This window comes from Populus alba, chromosome 7, assembly GCF_005239225.2.
Source record: "Populus alba chromosome 7, ASM523922v2, whole genome shotgun sequence".
NCBI classification, from domain to species: Eukaryota; Viridiplantae; Streptophyta; class Magnoliopsida; order Malpighiales; family Salicaceae; genus Populus; species Populus alba.
Window position 1 is genome coordinate 6,611,220 of NC_133290.1, and position 22,038 is coordinate 6,633,257.

Sequence of the window (22,038 nt, forward strand, 5' to 3'; positions counted from 1 at the left end):
ATACTCTCTCATAAGCAATTTACAATGATCTCCCATTTATACATGCACAGGCTTCAACTCTTCAACACAACTAGAGAATATTAGAGAAAATCTTCAATAATTGCAGTGCTTTAAACAGCAATTTATGTCCTTAATCTCCTATTTCTTTCAAGCAATAATCCATGTAGGTGTGGCATCCTCTAATGGTTGCTTTTGTGTTATAATCTTCTCAGGTAATAGGTCTCTCTCCCCTCTTTGAAGAAATGACATTATATAATTTTAAATCATTAAATAGAGGTTCCTTGAGAACCAAAACTAACATGAACAAGGAAAAGCGACCCCTGACTTGTAATTAATTATTTGGTCGCTAGAGATTTACTGCTGCCTTGAGCTGGCTAACCCCATCTTTAAATCATTCCCTCTTTACTCGTTTCCATCAAGATTCAAAATCTTTACCATCACAGCACAACAAGAGAGATTTCACCCTCCACCTCTCTCTCAAATTTCTCTGTTTCACTCAAAAGATGAAGAACAGTAGCAATAGCAACAGTAACACCAAGCTGATTCTTCTTCATCCTTATATCCAAAAACAAGGAGGGTCCAATCGGTTATGGCTCCTTGCCTTTGTATCATTCTTCGCTATTGCTTTCCTTCTTACACTAATCTACACAAGAGAGATCTTACCTATCAAATCCACCACCACCACCACCACCATGGCCACTCGCTCAGCTTCTAGCTCTACCTTTGGCAATGTTAATGCACCATTGCCAACATCAGTCATCAATACTCTCCTCCACTATGCCTCAAGATCCAATGACAGTTTCCACATGTCGCATGCCGAAATCAAACCAATCTCTGATGTACTTAGAAAGTGCTCATCTCCTTGTAACTTTCTTGTTTTTGGTCTAACACACGAGACCCTACTCTGGAAAGCTCTAAACCACAATGGACGCACAGTTTTCATCGAAGAAAATCGCTACTACGCAGCTTATTATGAAGAGTTACATCCTGAAATTGATGTCTTTGATGTCCAATACACAACCAAGATGAAGGAAATGAGAGAACTTATAGCCTCCACCAAGAAACAGATAAAAAATGAATGCAGGCCAGTGCAGAATTTACTCTTCTCGGAGTGTAAGCTTGGGATTAATGACTTGCCTAATCACGTCTATGAGGTTGACTGGGATGTGATATTGGTTGATGGCCCTAGAGGGGATGGACCAGATGGTCCAGGAAGGATGACACCAATCTTCACAGCTGGTGTTCTAGCCAGGAGCAGGAAGGCTAGCAATGCCAAGACTCACATATTTGTGCACGATTACTACAGAAATGTGGAGAGAATCTATGGCGATGAGTTCTTGTGCAGAGAGAACTTGGTGGAGTCTAATGACATGCTTGCTCATTTTATAGTAGAGAAAATGGACGAGAATAGCTTCCATTTCTGTCGCAACCACACATCAACCTCACCATTCTAATTGTTTTGATGATCCTCTTGATCATGATAATAAGCAAAGTGCCGATGGGTCAATGGTGGTGTAAAGAAGGTAAAACAAATCGTGGTTTATTTATGAACATTTGAAGTTCTTAGACCCTCCTTTTCCTTTTTTCTTTTTTCTTCTTTCTTTTTGTTTGGTGGGGAGTCTAAAAGTTATTCTTTTTTGGCAATGCAAGTTGTAATTTCATGGAATTGGAAGTCTCCATTGTCATTTTTGTGTTACTTACTTCTCCTTGTTCATTGTTATAGCAGCATCACGTTTAAATGTCAGAGATAAGTCCATATTGCAGATGGCACAATTTAGTGCAGAAATTGATCTCATATTGCACATGGTTTCAAAACCACGAAAACAGACATGGGATTTTCCGCAGAGGCAATCACAATATTGCCTCCAGGCAAAATCATGAATGAGAAGCACAGTCAAAGTATTGTACAATTAATCGGTTGAAATTTGAAAGAGGTTTTCCAAAATACTTTTGATTGAAATTAAAAAGATATTAAATTAATATTTTTTAATATTTTTATCTAGAATATAAAAAACATGTAAAAAAATATCCAAAATAATCAATATATATTTTTTAAAAAACTCAAAAACACTTCCAATTAACCACGTAGAAAAAACACAGCTTGTGGTATCCAAAGAAGCATAGTGCAGAAGTGCTAAATATTCGATATAATCTTCCTCCCTCAACGTCATAGTGGGATCATACATTATTATATTTCCAAATTATTGAGCTCAATAATGCATCATCAAGGTCATCAATGGACAATTTGGAACGGCTAGATTCTTTTAGTACGGCTTAGAGTCAACAATGTGACTTGCCCTGCGTATAGCGATGCCCTATCCACTAAAAAACAAGAGAGCCATCAAGCCGGCTTGGCTCTTGTTAGCCATTAAACAGGAGGGTCTTTCACAAATTTAAACGAGTAGATATGTTTACTGAGTGATATCATGAAGTTTATTTATTTTTGAAGAATGGGAAAAAACTAAAAATATATATTCTTATCAAGACAAACAAAATGTATTTATAGTAGTTCATTTTAAATAATTTATTCTAACCAAAGGATATTCATTAAATTAACTGAATAAATGTAAATTATTTTCTAGCTAAATTTATTTAAATTAAATGTGAGAGGTTAGCGAGGATTATTTTGCATATTTACTCTTTTTTTTATTGTCATATATCTTCTAATGATATTCCATAACAAGTTCATGTCATGTGGGATCGTGGGAACAGTTTAGGGATTTATTTTATTTTATTTTTTATCTAATAATCTATTTTATAAATAAGAACTTTAAGATACATTTGTGTAGTGTGTGTGTGAGATTTAATAAATTTGAAAAATACAAAAAATATATAAATTTAAAAATCAATTGTTCATGGTATATTAATTTCAAGATTACATACGTATAGCATTCATTTATAACAAAATTAATAAAAGTAATTTATTAAATATTTTTAAAAGAATTGTTCCAATCCAAAAATTTAATTTGATGGGATAATGTTTTAAATATGATTTTATTTTATTCATTGATCTATCTTCTCAAATGAGAGTTCTTTATAATTAAAATTTGTACAAACACATATTACATTGTGCTATTATATTTTATAATATAAATATATATAAATTTGGAAATTAATTGTTCTTAATGTATTAATTTTAGGATTACATTTGTAAAGCTTATTTCATCCTTAAATTAGTTTCCTTAATTTTTTAAAATTACATATTAATTGTTTGGTATTATAATTTACGTAGCATAATTGATCAAATTAGGATTAGGTTAACCAAGGACAGGACTCATGCGAGTTTAAAAAAATTTATGATAATCGATATGGTCAAGATCTAATTTAATTTTTTTAAAATAAAAATAATATAGTAAAAAAAAAAAAAAAAAACCCTCAACAATGGGGGCAGAACTTGAGCTGAGTAACAATTGATGTAGCAAGGGGGCTAGGAACATTAGCACGTGCATCAGCAACATGGAGAACATCAGTAGTGGGGGAAACAATAACAGGTAATGATAAAATATTTTATAGATTCAGTTTAGTTTGGAACAAAAAATTCAATTGAACTAAATTCTTTTTTTTTTTAAATTGAACCTTACTGAATTGAAAAACCAATTTAAACCACACAGTTTGGTTTAGTTTGGTCCTATTTTTTATTAAAAAAACCAAATTAATCTACCTTTTTTAGTTTTATTTAGAAGTTATGATGTAGTGCTTGTTTATTTTTGTATTTCAAAAATAATTTTGAAAAAATTGAAATTTTTTTATTTTTTACTATGCTTCAAATTAATTTTTTGAGTGTTGTTATATCGTTTTAATGTGTAAATATCAAAAATAAATTTTAAAAAATATATATTATTTTGATATATTTCCTAATAAAAAAACTTTTAAAAAAAATTATTAAAATATTAAATGGGTTCATAATGGACTTTACTGTATTTATTTTTGTTTTTTTTATAAAAATATTCAATTCTGTTTAATTTAGTTTTTTGAGTTTCTCAAATCTAAAATCAAATCTCAATCAAATTATTTTTAAAAATTTCTTAATTAGCCCTTTTGGTTTGATATCCAAGTTTAGTTTTTTTCCATTAATTTATGTAATGTTTGTTTTTGAATAATTCGATTATTTAGTTATTTAGCTCACTCGTAATTCTTGGACTACTCTCCCCAACTCACTAGCACTGTTAGTGGTGGTGTTTTTGAAATTCATGTGAGTTTTAAGGATTAATAAAGGTAGGGTATGGATCAATTGTGCAATTAAGTCTTTTTCAGTGTCCGTACTTTTAATTTTTATTACATTTCAATCTCTAAATATAAAAAGGAAAAGGAAGCGACGAGAGAGAGCATTTATTGATGATGGTCAACGGTCCTTAAATGGTGGATAAATGAGATTAGATGTAACATAACGCCTTGAACAAATTAATAGCATCATTAATCATTTCATAATGACATAACGTGTAAAATAAGAATTTTTTTCATTTACATTGTCGAGGTTTTACAAATGTTTACATTTTCTAGTATAAATTTATAAAAATAAAGAGTCTTGTAAAGGCATGGTTAAGAGTCTCATACTAATCACTTCCATTACCCATTAAGCAATGTTCAAAAGAGAATGTCTGATATGAGACCATATCATTGTGGGTTGATCGATGAATAATATATTAAAAAAGATTATATACTAATCGATTGCATTATTTGCTAAGCAACATCTGAAGAATAAGGTCCAAACATACCATCTTGGGTTGATTAATAAATAAAGAAAACAATTAATATACAATCATAAAAATGACATATATATATATATATATATATATATATATAGCCATATTCCTTAAGGATTCATGTACACACGTAAAACAAATAAAAGCAACATGTTTCTTTTTTATATAAAAATAATTTATCACTAATTTATTAACACAAACTCATAATAAACAAGCACATATAAGATTTTCAATGTCAAGACTAAACCATTTAAAAACAACATCTACACATAAAATATCAATTCAAAAAAATATCAACATGTAGATTTTATAGTGAGACCAAACCATCACGCTTAGAGAAACCTATCACAACCAAATCCTACCAACCCATAGCAAGGCATTGATTTTGGCCTTGTACCACCTTAAGAATAAATTTCTAAGTGGCATCATGGGTGAGGTTTGTCACATTTTGTAATGGACCTCAACATTTTAGGTATTTCTCAATAATCACAATAATATACAATTAATTAAAAATCATTAAAAAAATAATCAATATTTTTATCACAAACATTCAATACTATGTTGAAAAATATTTAAGAATCCATTTGGGATTTAAAAATCAACCTTCTAGAGTATATGAAGTCGGGCTGAAGCGGTTGGAATAAAGGAAGGTAGTGTCGGCATGTGTAGTTCACACACTATCATAATTAGTGGCGCATGGATCAACATTTTAATGGTTTGGGAGGCATGTGATTGACTGGATCGGGTAGCTCTCCTCTTCTTTCTTTCCACACCAACAATGACTTGAAATGAAAGATTCAAGCACGAGAAGTTTAAATTTGGTTTTTGTTTTCTCTTCCTTTCTCTAGGTTGTCGGGTCGATTAGGCTATAATTGTCTTGTATATTGCTGCTACTAAAGAAAAGGAGGCTAATAGGTGGTGAGTTGGCTTGGTCGCTCTACTTAAGTTAAAAAAAGATTGTGATAATAGAGGGTTCAATTCTAATAGAATAAAATGGTATTCTTAAGGTGAGATGGTGTGGTGTTGAAAGGAAAAAGGGTTGTGGTGATTGTATTGGTTTCGATTGTAATGCTAGTTTGTTGAGTCTAGTAATTGGCGACATTAAAAGCAATTATGGTTGTGTGACAATTTGTTATTAGCACTGGTTATGTTGGGCCTAGTTGTTGGTTATTGGGCTATGGTAAAGGTAGCAACAATGGTACGAGGGGAACACATAATGACTAGGGTTTGTTTTGAGTTTTTGGTTCATAAGAGAGAGTAGAAGAAAGATGAATATGATTTTTTCTTTTACCCTCTCTCTCTCTCCACTCTATTTTTCTCGCATGTTTTTAACCTTTTCTTTTTCTCTTCTCTTCTTTACTATTCACCCCCTTTTATACCATTCAATTTTTTCCTCCCCTGTATCCCCCATTTTATTCCTTGTTCTTTCATATTTCATCTCCTTGTAAATATTTCCATAACTTTCTCATCTTATCACCTTTTCCCCCAACATTATCCCTTTTCTCTTAGTTGCTTGGGGAAGTGGTTAGAAATATTCATGTTAGTCTCTTACACCTTCTTTAACTATCATTATGCTCACTAAACTTTTTATTTAATTTTCTTTTCTTTTCTTTTACAATTTTTTTTCAAAATCTTTTTTTTTTAATACATAAATATGAAAACAATAAGAGAAAAGATTGAGGATTATAAAAGGCCGCAAATTAGCTTTTTAAAATATATTGAAAAACAAGGAGTAAAAACGAGAGACGATAAATTAAAAAAAAAATCGAGGTTAAATATTTGTCCAATCATTTGTCTTTTAAATATTTGTCTAATCATTTGTCTTTTACTTTTTGAAAAACTATTAACTTTTTATTTTATTATTTAATTATCATTAACATTTCTTTTCAATTTATTAGTTCATATATTTTTTAAAATTTATTTCATTAAGAGTAAATAACATAGTTATATCTTTTAATTAAAAAAAATCATGATTCAATAAAATACATTCATAACATTGGTACTTTTTTCTAATGCATTAAGAATTAACTAGTAATTTTTTTTTTTCCCTTAGTGTGGGTTATAAAATGCTAGTGATTAACTAAAATCTGGTTTTGCTAAGCCATCTTCAAATTTCTCCCAAAACACATGACCCAGAAGATAGTGTAAAAATGAAAGAAATATATATAACTTTTAATATTTCCATGTTTCTTCTTCCAGGTTTGTACTTACAGGCTTTTCTTAATTATTTAATTTGAAGCTTCATTGATTTCATGTATTCTTTTTTAAAGCATTTCTTCTTTTTTTTCTCCCGTAACTATTCTTTACAGGCATTCATGGCCGACGTCTTTCTTTTTGTGATGTACACTTTCTTGGGATGTTCAATAATTCCACATTTCAAGATGATCAATAATTGCGTCAAACATTATTGCTTGTCAAATTAAACGTACATTACCACTGATACCTACCAGACAAGACTGATTTTTACTGGTCTATCTGAGTAAAAAATTAAAAAAATTAAATTATAAATAAAAATCAATTACACCATTTAAAATTTTAAAAAAATTAATCGGTTTGGTTTGATTTTTGTTTTATAAGTTTTAAACCAAAAAAACTGAACCAAACCCAAACCAAATAAAACTGAAAAAAAACCGAGTCAGACCAAAAAACACCAAACCAAAACCAAAAAAACCAAATCAAACTAGAAAATCAAGTCAAACTGGTTTTTGTTCACAAAAACCAAACTAAGCCAAAACCGGTCAGTTTAAACCGGTTGCGGTTCAATTTCAATTTTTTATTTTAATTCAGTTTGGTTGATTTTTTTTTTATAAAAATTAAACCGAACAAAAAATAATTATCTCTTCTATTTGCTTATACCTGAGTAGATAAAATTACAGCAGAATTTATTTAAAAAAAAAAACACAAAGTTGTTTAAAAGATATTGGAAAAAATATCTTGATTTGTGGTGTTAAGAATAAACTTGTTTGATCTCGAATCTAGATCTTAGGCTGAATAGATTCCCGGGTTATATCTCATAGCTATGTTTACAACTTTATTTGATGTAATACTATATGATTAGTTTGTGATTCGCTGTGGATCCTACTATATTTTTTAATGTAAAAGAAGAATCTGTAAATATTGATAATGTTTTTTTCTTGTAATAAGAAAAATATATTTAATTAATTAATCAAATCTAATTAAAAAACAAGATTTATTGTTTTAAAAAAGATAAATAAAAAAAAATAACAAATAAAAAACCCGAGATAACTTGGGTCATTCTCAAAATTAGCAAAAAAAATCCTATAGAGAGCAAATAAAAAAAATAACGGAGTTCAATTTTCAACTGAATAAATGTTAAGAGATGAAACTGAGAAATTATGAGTTAAAAAAAAAATCAAGCAAACTCGGGTTAATCTCTCATGTTTATATTTAATCAATTCATTTAATCTAATTTAAAAACAAAATTCATTTGAAAAAGTTAATTTAAAAAAAAAAACAACATATAAAACTTGGGTCATTCTCCAAATTAATGAAAAATCCAATAGAAAGCATCTAAAAAAACAGTAGAGCTCGATCTCCAATCAAATAAATATTGAGAGATGCAATTAAAAAACACATGAGTTTTTTTAAAAAAAGAAAAACAAAACTCAACCAAACTCAGGCTAATCTCTCGAATCTAGGTTAATTTTTCAAACTCGCAACTTGTAAAATCCAGACTTGGACTCAATTAAGAAGTTTAATCCCTGATAAATTTAATGTTGAAGTATGAAATAAAAAAAAATTAATTTAAAAAATGTTTCCTAAAAAAAAAGATTAGGGATCAAATTTGGCATAAAAATACGGAGGATGAAATAAATAAATAAAAAGAAATTTTAAAACCCATTCTAAATAAATAAATAGCAATAAAAAGAATATGGATTAAATTTGACTATTGAAAAAAATTAAAAGGAGATAAAATTGAAAAAATAATAGCAATTTTATTAATCATTCAAAATAAAAAAAATAGTAATAAAACAAACATGAATCAAATGTTATGGAAAAATAAATTGAAAGATTGATTTAAAAATTTAGAGTGTCAACTTAAAAATCAAGGAAGAGATGGAAGAAAGAGAAAAAAGAAAAAGAAAACTACTAGGACCAAATTGAATATCCTCTATCTACACACGTAGTCCAGTTGTGGAGGAGGTGATGTAAAAAAACAAACACTGTTGCAAGAAATAATGTTTTGTGATTGGACCACAGTTCACATATTATCTATATACTAGCTTGTGTTACACAAGTATCAACTATTTTTTTTTTTTTAATAATATTCTATATTTATTAAAATACTAAATCATTGTTCATTAACTTGATTATATTAGGGAAAAAAAAAATATGAAAACTACCATAAAAGCTCTTAGAAGATTCTTTTATAAATTGTCTTTAAAGACAGTAATATCATTTAACTGTTTTTTTTTTTTTTAATAGGAAAAAAATTGAGACTCTTATAGCTTTTTTTTTTTTAAAAGTAATTTTATTATTTTACTGTGCTAAGAATGAGCGGAGAGACAATTATAACCTTGCACAATTTTATAATAACAAATGGTTTTCAAGAAAAAGCCCCTTTTATCCCTATGGTAATTCATTTGGTTTCTGTTTTGGAGGGCAAAAATAAATTAATGCTACAATGTTTTGACGACAGCTCTTAGTTTTTTCTTAAAAACTTAATGGATAGAAAGAAACAATTTTGAACTTGCAATCTCTTTTCCGACTCAGTCAACCGATCACTGAGAGGCTGCCCATCCATGGCAACCGACTTCAAATCAATCCCAATTATAGGTAATCCACATCTTTTCTACTTTTTATTAAGGTCCACTTTTCATACGTACAAAAATATAGTTTTAATTGTTTTCTTCATTATCTAAACATGACAAGATTCAAGCTTTCAGTCATTAGTTTTAATTATCCTTCTGAAACCGATGCCTTCTTCTTGTCAAATTTAAGATTGCGTGTCATCTTTTCTCTTGCGTTATGCAGATATTAGTCCATTAGTGGCAAAGTGTGATGATCCGAAGAGAGTTCAAGACCCAGATGTTCTTGAAGTTGTTGGACAATTAGACCAGGCTTGTAGAGAAGCTGGATTCTTCTATGTGGTACTCTTTTTTTTTTTTTTATCTCCTCTCTCTGTGTGGCTGTTTTGTGCTTTATAGTTTGGTTGAATTGCTATAACTAAGGATGGGATGGAACCATTAGAAATCAAATTTGGTCTCTATCCATATTTTTTTAATGGCGTTTCTTCCCATCTTCTAGGAGGGGAAAGTGACAACAGCTATTTAAAAGGATAATTCTTCCTCAAACACATTTTCATGTTGCTTTTCTGGATAGCAATTCTTTGGGGGGAAAAATTGCGTTGCCTTAATCGGTTCTATGCTAAATTGGATAAAGACACCGCCTTTCTCCGACTCTAGATGATGTGTTTTCTACAAATAGTCAGAAGGAAATGTTCTTTGTTTATTTTCTGGACTTATTTTCTGGTTTTTTTTTTTTTGTCCTGTTACCTTGTGGTTCATTAGAAGGGACATGGTATTCCCGATTCCCTCATTAAAGATATTAAGAATGTGACACGCAAATTTTTTGATCTTCCCCATGAAGAAAAGTTGAAAATCAAGTTGAGTGCTGCTACTGGATACAGGTTTGCTTTGAAATAGCCAGCCATATCTTTCTGATTATGATTTACGTATAGGATTCTAGGCTATATTCAAATTGCGAGGTCTCATTTTGAATGCAGGGGATATCAGAGGATTGGAGAAAACATAACCAAAGGCATTCCTGATATGCATGAAGCCATCGATGTATGTATTAGTTTTCTAGTAGCATCCTATGCATGTGATCCTTAAGTGTTAATGTCTTCTTAAATTATCTTGAAATTAATAAAACATGTAAATAAATATAAGAAAGGAACAAAGGTTGTATGCGATTCCATATTGAAATTATTTTTTCTTTTTATCCTTCTGAACCATCATTGACCAATCAGTGACATAGCTTAAGAATGTTTATCAAGAAGTTCTTACAATTTGGTTCAAACAAAGTCTTCCAATTACCCAATATTAATTTTCACAGGCTATGATGTTAGTCACTTTATTTGTGTCCGTTTTCTGAAGATTAGTTACTTTGGCATACATGTGAGATGCACTTGGATGTTCTTTCTCGTAGTATGTGGTTATGTCAGCTTTGCTCTTGCTCTTGCTCTTGTATGTTTTTTCCACAAGATTATTATTGCTCTTTTTGGTTCTTGAGGACAGTGTTATAGAGAGATAACACCAGGGATGTACGGAGCGCTTGGCAAGATCATTGAAGGAGTTAATCAATGGTATGCAGAACTTTCAATGATTCCTGGAAAACTCCCCTATTATATTTTTCTTGCTTTATATTTCAAAATTTTCAGATCTTATCCCGGTACGTGCTTTCCACCAAATTACTGAAGGTTGACTGGTTAATTGACCATCATAGTCTACGAATACATGATTGCCTTTGTCGAATTTATATTGATGATGCTTTTGGATAAGTGAAACTGGCTATATGTTAATAAGCTTTCTATTTCAAGTTTCTTCTGTGCACCGTGTCATAGCTTTTAATTGCTGATTCTTTTGTTTTAGCATTCATTGTAAAGCTTAATGTTTATTCTGTTGTTGAGTTTGTGTTGATTGGATGGTTAGGTTGCTTCTCAACACTGATCTTTTGTTTTTTTCATTTTCTGCGCTCCCTTTTGCAGGCCACATGATCCACCTTATTTCAAAGTACTGATGGAGGAATATATCAGCTTTTGCAGAGGCATGCATTTCTGGGATTCTTTCTCTTTATCTATCACACTTTGTCCAGTATGAAACTCTGTTTTTCTGTGCGCACTGGTAGACTTGTCAAGAAAAATTATGCGGGGAATTGCTCTGGCTTTGGGTGGATCAGCTGATGAATTTGAAGGCGAAAGAGCTGGAGATGCATTTTGGGTGTTGCGTGTCATTGGTTATCCAGGTGTTTCCAATACAAATGGCCAAAATGCACCTGAAAACGACATAGGATGGTAAGAAATCTTATTACTCTTGGTGCTCTTTGGCTTTTTAGCTTTTTGCTGCTTTAAGTTGCTGGGTCTAATGCAAATGTTGTCCTCCTTTTCTTTTCTTCTGCCCTCTGCTTGATTCTTCTGTGCAAATCATTACAGTGGAGCTCACACAGACTATGGTAAAGTTTATGAACCTTAAGCTGATTACCGGCTCATAAAATCTATTTTGTGGATTAATTCATTGTGTATTGTTGCATGACAGGTTTGGTGACATTGGTCAATCAGGATGATGGTATTACCGCACTTCAGGTAAATCATGCAATTAAAGTCCTGATTTCAAGGATAGCTACTGTTACTATGATCTGCTAAATGTTAACAAAAAAAAAAATCAATTCTGAATCTCTAGATTTTAAGAGTATTGTAAACATAAGAAATATAGTTACGCTATTAAGCTGCTTATTTTGTCAACCCTTTGTCCACAACTTGCAACAGGGTTTTATTATGCTCTTTATAGAGACAATAATTGTTTGGACTTCGGTGTAGACTGTTAGACATGCTCTGAAATTTGTCTGTGATCAGACTGTTTTCCATTTTTATCGTATAATGAGTACAATTGAATTGAAGATTGTTGAAGGCTGCTGTGGCAAATTTTTTTGGACATTTAAACAATTCCTGTACAGTAGTTTTGTTTTTATTGTTCCATTCCAATGATCACATCAAAATTCGTTGACCTTGTGGCTGTAGGATTATTGAATGTGCTTGAACACCAATAGAAAACATCTCTTATGGTTTCTAGCTGTAGAACAACTGTAGAACTAATAATTGCTTATACCAGCTCATGTCATATCTTTTTACAGTGCTTAATGTGGCTTCGGTTGTGACTGCAGCACACACGACCTTCCTTATTAAAGAGAAGAAAAAAGAAGAGTTAATATTTCTGTTAGCTAAGCGAAAAGTAGAAGCATTGATATCAGTACGGGATTTTAGGCATCATTATATCTTGGCTATCTACCTTTGTAGCCGCAAACTTTGAGTTCATACTGCTGTTTTAAATCCCAGCTGTATCATGTTCTCTCGTTCCTAATTTAGATTCGTTGGTGAAGGTGAGAAACCTGTCTGGCGAGTGGATATCTGCCCCTCCAATTCCGGGAACATTTGTATGCAACATTGGAGATATGCTGAAGGTATGCAAATTTGGACTAAAATGGACCTAAATATTTGTTTGCTTTGGTTTCTAGTCAGTCATTATCATGAACCTTGGTAAACTGCAGATTTGGTCTAATGGTATGTATGATTCCACTCTGCACCGAGTTATCAACACTTCTCCAAAATATCGGGTCTGCGTAGCTTATTTCTATGAGGTTAGTCCCACATATCCTTTCTATGCATTGTCTTCTCTTGCTCCAGGAAATGACCCTCACACTGTGCCTTCGTTGCATGTACAGCCCAACTTTGATGCTGCAGTGGAGCCTTTAGATATTTGTAAGGAGAAGACTGGAGGTATTAAGAAGTTTGAAAAAGCCGTTTATGGAGAGCATTTAGCAAGCAAACTTGAAACCAATTTTGTTTGAGCTCTAGATCTATTTATTATCTTGTTTTTGCTATCGAATAATCTCAAGTTGCCGCAACAAGGTTTACTTTGGATGGAAAAAAATAGAAAAAAAAGAAGAAAATACAGGACGCAAATGTTGCAATCTCAACATTGAAAGCAACCTCTAAGTTTTTACCCTATTGATTTCGTAGGAATTTCATCCCAGTGTGAAAGTCTACTCTCATCAATGTGGCACTACAAAGTAACCTCTCTGTATTTTTTCTAATGGATGGAATGTGGATGCAAAATTTTATTGTTTATTTTATTTAAGATATTGTTTTATTCCCAACTTTATTTGGAAATAGTTGAAAATTTAATTATCTGCAGTGGTCCCTCCAATATAAAAATAAGATGATTTCAGATTTTTGTAGGTTTAGGAGCTAACCTAATCATAACAATTATAAACTTCAGGCAAGAGTGCGGTGAGTCTTTTCCCTTGAAGATTTATTTTTGACCGACATGTCTCATGTTGTTTAGAAGGAGTTCAATTTTATATGGAAAATAAAAAGGCATTGTATTAAGAAGAACCGTCAGAATACTTCTCCGGATATGCCAACTCCTATATTGCAAGAAGTATAATCAAAGCAAAACCCATATAATAAAACGATAATAATCCATGGGAGAATTTAAACTACAGGCATAAATGCCTATATCCACTGATATTGAAGGAGAGAACTCTGTAAATTCTTGTTCTGTAGGTGTGAAAATGAAGCCATGTTTCCTCACTTTGGAGGTGGGAAGAAAATTTCCTCCTTCACTCTCTTGGAACGGAAAAGCTGCTCGACGTCAGGAGATACCTTCAACGATGCCTCTAGCACCTGAGGAGATAAAGCCTTCCACACTGAAGTCCTTCCAGCCAGGTGAGTGAATATAGGGCTGCAAGTGATCATGCATGGAGTTGTGTAAAGTCTTTACAAAAAGCTAGAAACATGCATAAATATGGATGTGTGACAGAAGAGTAAATATATAAAAGCAAAACTCACTTGGGAGTGGTGATGATGGAGAACCATGACATCCCATCAGGATCACAAATCTTTGAAACGACAAAGAACCTTGGAACAATGAACAAATGACCAGCCTTCACCGTAGTTTCCAGGACCCTATGACCATCAACGCCGACAATTTGAACACGGCCACTGCCACTGACAATGTATGTCACCTGTAATGCCGAGTCACAGGAAAAACCAGGAGAGCACATCGCACTTCCGTCCAACATTACAAGATCAGCACCGAGCCCAACCTCAGCAACCAAAGGAAGGTTCTTGGTATTCAAAACAACCACCTTTCCACCATCCTTGATATCAACATCTAGTGGAGCTTCCTCGCAATTGTATACAAATCCCTCGCGGTGTTCTTCCTTCGGTTCCGGCATCCCAAACGATTCATCAAGCTTGACGATGCCCTCGGCTGTCTGGTTCCCAACAAGGGACTTCACAGCCTCCTCATCTACATCCCATGCTCGGCACACGAAGTCGGTAGAGAATCCGGTGAAAATGCCATTGGAGCCGGTCAAAAAGAAATCAGTAAATTCACCAGTTTTGTGGGCTTTAGAGGTGTCGCCCAACAAAAGAACAACTAGTTCAGTGTCCTCTTTGTTATACCACCATGTAACAACCCCAAAAGGAAGGGCAATAGCATCGCCCTTCCTAAGGGCAACAACCTTCTCTTCCTTCTCTGGAAGAACAATCCCAGCCACTCCGTTTCCTGCAAAATGAATAAAAGGTAAGATAAAAACATCTACAGGAGCTAAGCAAAATTCTTCCCCAGATGTTATTTTGAGATCAGCATCTGCAGCACAGTATATTTCTTTCCATTTAATTCTTTAAGATAAAAATTGAATCTATACCCCAATCCTTTAAGCTCCATCAAATTAAGAACAGATTTAGGAGAAAGTAGGAGGAAAATTATTACTGCTATCAAATAATCAGCCAATCATCATGGATTAAATAGCATAAAACACAAAAAAAAAAAACCATGTCGAAAGTAGACGGAGAATTATTAATATACCCTGAAGAACATACGCAACCTTGGCAGAATCAGAGTAACGAGGAAGAGCAAAGCCATTCTTCTCAAGGGCAAGCTTGGCTGCACCTATGTTCCCTTCTCTTAGCATTGCTAAGTCAGATGGGCACCAGGCACAGTAAGACCCGCCATCTCCTCCGTATACTTTCTTGGCCACCTTTGGTGATAGATCAATCGCCATCCTTCAAACAAACAACAAAAATACTACCACAACTTTATCTCTAACAATTGATTCGATGCTTTGTATAAAGCCAGGGCCCTGGTATTTATAGAGAATAAATATTGTATTAAATGTCACGATAGTAATTGCGGAGATTATCCATTATTATTACTATCCATTATCACTAAACCAATAAGATTATGCTTACGGAGAGAACCGATAAGATTATGCCATTATCACTAAACCGACAAGATTATCCAATGGGATAAATTATAAGATTGTATTATACGAGTTTGTTGCCTGTTTGGGCACTGGGGAATTATTGTTTGAGTTTTTTACCTACTTAGGCACTTCACTTCCCTAATATATTATTCTTTATCAATGTCTTCTTTGAATTAATTTTTCCTTTTTGTCTAGAAAAATTACCGACACCGATAAATCTTTTTCAATCCTTGAACTCTTAAAATTTCATCAAATAGAACCCTACTTCAAGTAATTTGATGGGATCAAAACTCTTGCTTTTAATTAAAATGTATAAATGATATCGCATACATCATTTATACTTAAATGTGTAAGATTAAAAAAAATTATCATATCTTTTTTCATTTGAATTTACTTTGAAGACAAAGAAAAAAATATATAAAACAATTTGAGAAATAGAAATTTTGTTATATTACAATGTATAATTATCGATCAACAAAATATTTAATAAAACTCATTAATTTTAATGTTGATAATAATATTGGTGTTTGGTTGAGTTTAGAAACAACTCACTAGACCCACACGTGATGTAGAGTTTGACCGATCAATTTAAAGGATTATAATAAAAAACAATGAGTAAACTCATATTAGTTAATGAGTTACATAAATAGAATGTGGTATTTTTTAATAGAAATAATAGTCTAGTGTTCTTTTATAAATACTAATTTAGAATTATTACTTTTTAAATTAATTTATATTTTCTTTGAATCTACTTGTAGTTTGGCATATATTTTATTAATTTTCTTATTTATATTTTTAAATTCAAATGATGTACAGTAGAAGGCAAAAAAAAAATAGAAGATTTATATTTTATATTTTTAAACTTCGAGATTGATAAAATTGGAGAAACTAGATTATTATTATTATTAGAGAGCCAAAATTTTAATTTAGAAGAGGATTTAAATAATCAAAGGAGAAGAATATTAAGAAAATCATGGAATATATATCATATTCTGGTAAGAAATTAAGGTCACCCATGTAAAAAAATTATAGTTTCAAAAAATAAATTTACCCCAAAAAACAAAATTTTTAAACCCCTGTAAATTATATTCTTGGACTTACATCTAGTATATGCATAAAAGATAGGTTTTCTTTATTTTTAACCCCTTGTAAATGCAAGAAGAGTGGAATCTATGCATACATTCCATAGCTTTAGGTTCATTTTTATCCCCTAAACAAATCACCAAGCTGTGCAACCCTATGAAAACCAGATCTAAGCTGTAAACTTAGATGAAAGTTTAAAAATATAATTTATAGAGCTTTTATAATTCTATTTCCTTTTTTTTTTTGGTAATTTTTTTTATTCGAAAACCAAGATATTTTAAATGTATTATCTTGATTTCTCATCAGTCATAATTATATTATTTGAAAAGCATAATAAATTTACATTTTATGATTTTCTAAATATTTTCTCCTTTGATTATCTAATCCTCTTTTTAAATTAAAATTTAACTACCCATATCAAATTATCCACATCAAAACCAGAAAATAATATAAAAATTTATAAGATGTATGCCGGTTTATTTTTGATGTTTTACATTGTTTTTCTTTTTTAAATTTAAAAATATTTTATTTTTTTGCTCTGAATTATTTTTTTTTATTTTATAATTGTTTTAATATATTAATATAAAAATAAATTTTAAATTAAAAAATTATTATTTTAATATATTTTAAAAAAAGACAACAGCTGCCTATTGTACCAAATAGAATATTTATAGTCCTTGCCTATTGTACCAAATAGAATATTTATAGTCCTTCCAAAAAGATGTTTGATGGCTATTAAAGACTTACATGATTGTTAATTTTATAACTCATGAAATTAGTCAAGATATATGTAAGTTAACTTGGATATTGATAGTAATAAAAAAAAAAAAAAAAACCCGAGAAAATCGAGGAAATTGGACGAGACACAAAGCTTACTTAAATGAGACACGCCAGAGGTCTAATTTTTCACTGGCAATCACGGAAGACACTTGATTCAGTCTATTATCAAGGAGAGACAAGAAACTAGAAAGTGTCTTTCCCATCTGATAAATAAAAACCTAAAAAATACTGTTACATCTCCCTGGTATTCAAAACAATGCTTTTAAAAAAAATCGAAACTCAAAACAAAAGGGAGAACTAAGACACTTGCCAAGAATTGTGGAGCCTAAAGAATCCAGTGTAAATCTGAGGTGCCGCTTTTTGACTGCTAAAATGCCCTCTACACCCCTCACTCCTAGACGAACGGATTAGCTTAATTGGGCATCTAGAAATTTAGCACAGATCCAACGACAAAACAATCTGTATAAGTTAATGATAATCTGTTTGCTGATTCTCAGTGTGCTTCAAGCATGGATAATAAGCACCTGCAACCCGATTACCTTGTATGATAATGCTTCAATTGGCCAAACCATCTTCAGGAGCTCCTTGTACATGACTATCCTTTTCCTTCAAATAAAGTGGAATCCTCACACCCAGCTCTCTAAGTCGATTCACCATATCATATAGAAATTCAAAGGTCAATCTGGATTGTGCATTCAGATCCTCTCTTACTTGAGGATGAATTCTGAACCACTCTCCTAGCATCTTGTGCACATGAGAACGGATCATCCTCCATGGCACAGGGTGCCTTTCACAAAGTTTCAAATACTCCACTAACAAATCTGCCTGGTCCAGCAATCCATCTTTGTTGCCCTCTTCACCATCATCTACCCATTCTGCAGTCCGAAATCCAGCAAAGAGGGCCGGATTCTCAAGAAGGGTCTCAGCTGAAAGCACACCATCAGCACCAGTCTCTTCCAAACAAGTCTTAACGTCGTCCATGTGCCGTATGTTCCCATTGGCAAGAACTGGAATTCTGAGAGCACCTTTTACAGCCTTGATGGCCTTCCAGTCAGCCCGAATTTTCTTTCCATCTTTCTCATCTCTTGTTCTACCGTGGACAGCTAAAAGTGAGCAGCCAGCTTCCTCTAGCATTCTAGCATAATTAATTGTGTCTTCCAATTTGGGGAAGACCCGGATTTTGCATGACACAGGGACATTAAGATTGATAGCTAATTTTTCAACTAAAGATTTCACAAGTAGTAGATTATCCATCAGGAAAGCTCCGTAGTAACCTCGCCTGGCAATCCGCTGAGGACATCTGCACAAATCCCATCACCAGAATTGTCATGAAGTCAAGAGTGATTAAACTAGTTTTGTTATTAGAAGACTAAAAACAGGATCCTGGCAATGTGACTAAGATAGTTCTAAATATCGGTGGCAAGGGAAGTATCTGATAAAGCATCCGGGCTGGAAGAAGCTCCCATATAGGCTGTAAAGCCATAACATAGTCAGGAACAAGTTTCATAGATTTTGTCCCAATGTCTTGTTCAACTTTCATCCAGTCATAAGTAGATGTTTTTTTTTTTGTTTCTGTAGCTTTTTCCATGTTTCAAATTCAATGCAACCTACATGGGCTTGAGTGTATGAATTGAAAGGAAAGCTTAAACTCTTTAATGCCGCTATTGTTTTGAAAAAAAAACAGTATATCAAACACTCTTACGTGTAGAAATACATGGCTTATCTAAGTACTTTTGAACTGCTTCGAAAGTGTATTCCAATATTCACTGCACTTGACCATTTAATCACTGCAGCATTTAAAGTCTTTTAAGCCAATTCATGACATGGAAAAAGCTTCATCATTTTATATTACATAATATTTCAACAAAAGACTATGTCTCAATTCTATGGTAATGATTTTATTTTAAATATTATTTTCATCACAACAAACATTGAAGGAAAGGATGAATCTTGAGAGCCAGGCACCAACAAGAATAGTGTGCTAACAAAACAAAACCAACACTTTATTTCACTTCAAAGTTCTATGCAGCCAGAAATATCTTTAATCTAACAAAACACTTTCATACGAACCAGAGACATTGGAACTTAACCTAAAACTTGATTTGAAATATGGAAAGAGAAGCATGATCTGCTAGTAAGAGTCTGTAGAGATGTCTGAAAACGGATACTTAGATCAATCATTTTTAAAAAAGAAAAAAGGAAGGAAGAGAAATGCACATATTTCAGTACAACATATACCAAGTAAAGATGCTAAAAAGTAGATGATTGCTTAACAATATTACCCTAGATTGATATCCACATAATCACAATAAGGTTCCACCCTCCGCGCTGCTTCCAATAAAATATCAGGATCATTGGCGCAAAATTGGACGAATAGGGGGCGATCTTCCTGCAATTGTTCTCGAAGTCAGACAAATAAATAAATAAATAAAATATTAAGCAAGAAATCCCCTGCTGCATCCTCCATGCTCCAAAGTTGCAGTGATTAAATCAAAATTTTAGTTTGATTTATTCCCTCCCATGGACACAAACAGTAGCATCTCAGAATTAGGGTCAAGCAAGAAATTGACACAGTTGCTCCAAAATTAACAAGTGTTAAAAAGTTAGTTTACCTTACAAGTGGTGAATTCCTCTCTTCTATACTTTTCATTCTCACTAAAAATCCTGGAATGCAACATAGGAGTATAAGCAGCCTCAGCTCCATACTTCCTACAAAGCATTCTAAATGGCAGCTCCGAATTATCCACCATAGGAGCCACTATCAACTTGGGCCGACCCAGTTTACTCCAATGACCCCATGCACGCTCCACACGAGCCTCTCCGCTCAGGTAACCCCTCGGCTCACCAAGCAATGCAGTTTCTGATGAATTTTCATGGGTTTCTGTTTGTTGTTGCTGGGGATTGGAGCAGGGAGAGTCGTCGTTTAGGTCTAGAGAAGTGGCCATAAGAGACTCTAGCGGTGTTGAAAAGAGAGATTTAAGACAAGGATTTTGTGGAGAGAAGATGGATTTGGATTTCATGAAAGGGCAGCGATGGGAATTGAAAAACAACCCCGCCGCCGCCGCAGCTGAAAGATGTTCTCTTATGGTAGTAAGATCGTGGCTGGAAGCAAAGTTATCTGGTAAATATTTGGCAGAAGTAAGCGTGATAAAACCGCATTTTTTAAAAGTTTTTCTTAATTTTTAAATTATATTTTTTTATTTTGATATTATTTGGATATACAGATAATAAAAATAAATTTAAAAAAAAAAAAATTATTATTTTATATTAAATTTTTTTTTTTTCATATTTTCAAACAATTCCTAAACCTTATAATTTTAATAATCTTAAAAATAAAAAATAAAAAACATTATCATTTATTTTACTAGGTATAAATTTACTTTTTAACCAAATTTCACTAACCAAATCTTTCTGATAACTCTTGTTCAGAATTTAAAACATAGTTTAAACTAAAAATTAGGTTAACTAGTTAGAAAATAATAATTGAAATATAGATTATTTTTAAAATATTTTTTATTTAAAAATATATTAAAATAATATATTTTTTTATTTTTTAAATTTATTTTTAACATCAATATATCAAAATAATTTAAAAACATAAAAAATATAATTTACAGCAAAACAAATTTTAAATTTTAACGAAATGGCCGCTCCTAGCAATCACTTTAAAATTTAAATCATGTTTAATACTGTTGGCTTTAAGGCTGCAACTTTAGGGCATATGCTGGGCTACAAGGTTGGTTTTTACTCGATTCATATATCGATATTGTGTCGTGGATTACCATAGGCGGATTAGGTTGGAGTGGGGAACATTTTTTTTTTTATAAAAAAACTAAAAACTTATGGCACACAATATTTATTTTATTTCTATATTAAGTTGAAATAGTGAAATTATGATTTTTTTTTTTAAAAATGTAATGTCAGTGAGGGTAATAAGATATTTTCATTATTTTTTTATACATAGTAAAATAATTAAAATACCCTTTTAAAAAACAGAAAAATTAAGTTAATGTATAGAGGTTGTTTTGCCTTTTTCCTTTTAATAGCACACTAAAATGATTGCATTGCTGTTTAATTAAAATTTTCTTAAGCTTACGTGAAGGGCTCTTTAGTCTATTCATTATGGGATTTATTTTTTGATTTTTTAGTTAGGTCAGGGATAATTTGATAATATAGCATAGATAAAATATTATTTAATATTAAAAAAGTTTATAATGTGTATTGTTCCAGCAAGCATGTGTTGTTGCGTCCATACTTTTAGAACCACGAATGCAATAATATCGTTCAGTAGTTCAATATTAGCTTTCATAGTGGGCGGCATGTGTGACTAAATTCTCTCTGGTTTGTCGATGACATCTTTTTTTTTTTTTTTTTTTCCCTCATGAATTTTTGTGTCTATCCTGTAAAGTTTTAAAGTAGCTTTTCAATTTCCTTTTCTTTTCACATTTGGTTCCTAATCTTT

General features: G+C 31.9%; 4 protein-coding genes across 4 annotated transcripts; 2 read left to right on the forward strand and 2 right to left on the reverse strand.

Moving 5' to 3' along the window:
- Positions 1-402: 402 nt before the first annotated feature.
- Positions 403-1,696, forward strand: LOC118047780 (protein IRX15-LIKE). The gene has a single exon (XM_035057155.2). The coding sequence runs from the start codon at positions 504-506 to the stop codon at positions 1,452-1,454; it is 951 nt and encodes a 316-aa protein (XP_034913046.1). The 5' UTR covers positions 403-503; the 3' UTR covers positions 1,455-1,696.
- Positions 1,697-9,336: 7,640 nt separating this feature from the next.
- LOC118047782 (homoarginine-6-hydroxylase 2-ODD-C23) lies at positions 9,337-13,569 on the forward strand. The gene is made up of 12 exons (XM_035057157.2): positions 9,337-9,500; positions 9,699-9,814; positions 10,235-10,353; positions 10,450-10,513; positions 10,964-11,031; positions 11,434-11,492; positions 11,574-11,739; positions 11,878-11,897; positions 11,981-12,027; positions 12,822-12,902; positions 12,990-13,079; positions 13,164-13,569. The coding sequence occupies exons 1-12, from the start codon at positions 9,467-9,469 to the stop codon at positions 13,287-13,289; spliced, it is 990 nt and encodes a 329-aa protein (XP_034913048.1). The 5' UTR covers positions 9,337-9,466; the 3' UTR covers positions 13,290-13,569.
- A 316-nt stretch (positions 13,570-13,885) lies between these two features.
- On the reverse strand, positions 13,886-15,663 carry LOC118047781 (11S globulin seed storage protein Ana o 2.0101). Its single transcript, XM_035057156.2, has 3 exons — positions 15,317-15,663; positions 14,293-15,013; positions 13,886-14,185 (listed from the first exon to the last, which is right to left on the reverse strand). The coding sequence occupies exons 1-3, from the start codon at positions 15,510-15,512 to the stop codon at positions 14,032-14,034; spliced, it is 1,071 nt and encodes a 356-aa protein (XP_034913047.1). The 5' UTR covers positions 15,513-15,663; the 3' UTR covers positions 13,886-14,031.
- A 2,094-nt stretch (positions 15,664-17,757) lies between these two features.
- LOC118047783 (uncharacterized) lies at positions 17,758-20,709 on the reverse strand. The gene is made up of 3 exons (XM_035057158.2): positions 20,189-20,709; positions 19,859-19,965; positions 17,758-18,876 (listed from the first exon to the last, which is right to left on the reverse strand). The coding sequence occupies exons 1-3, from the start codon at positions 20,594-20,596 to the stop codon at positions 18,132-18,134; spliced, it is 1,260 nt and encodes a 419-aa protein (XP_034913049.1). The 5' UTR covers positions 20,597-20,709; the 3' UTR covers positions 17,758-18,131.
- Between the last annotated feature and the right edge of the window lie 1,329 nt (positions 20,710-22,038).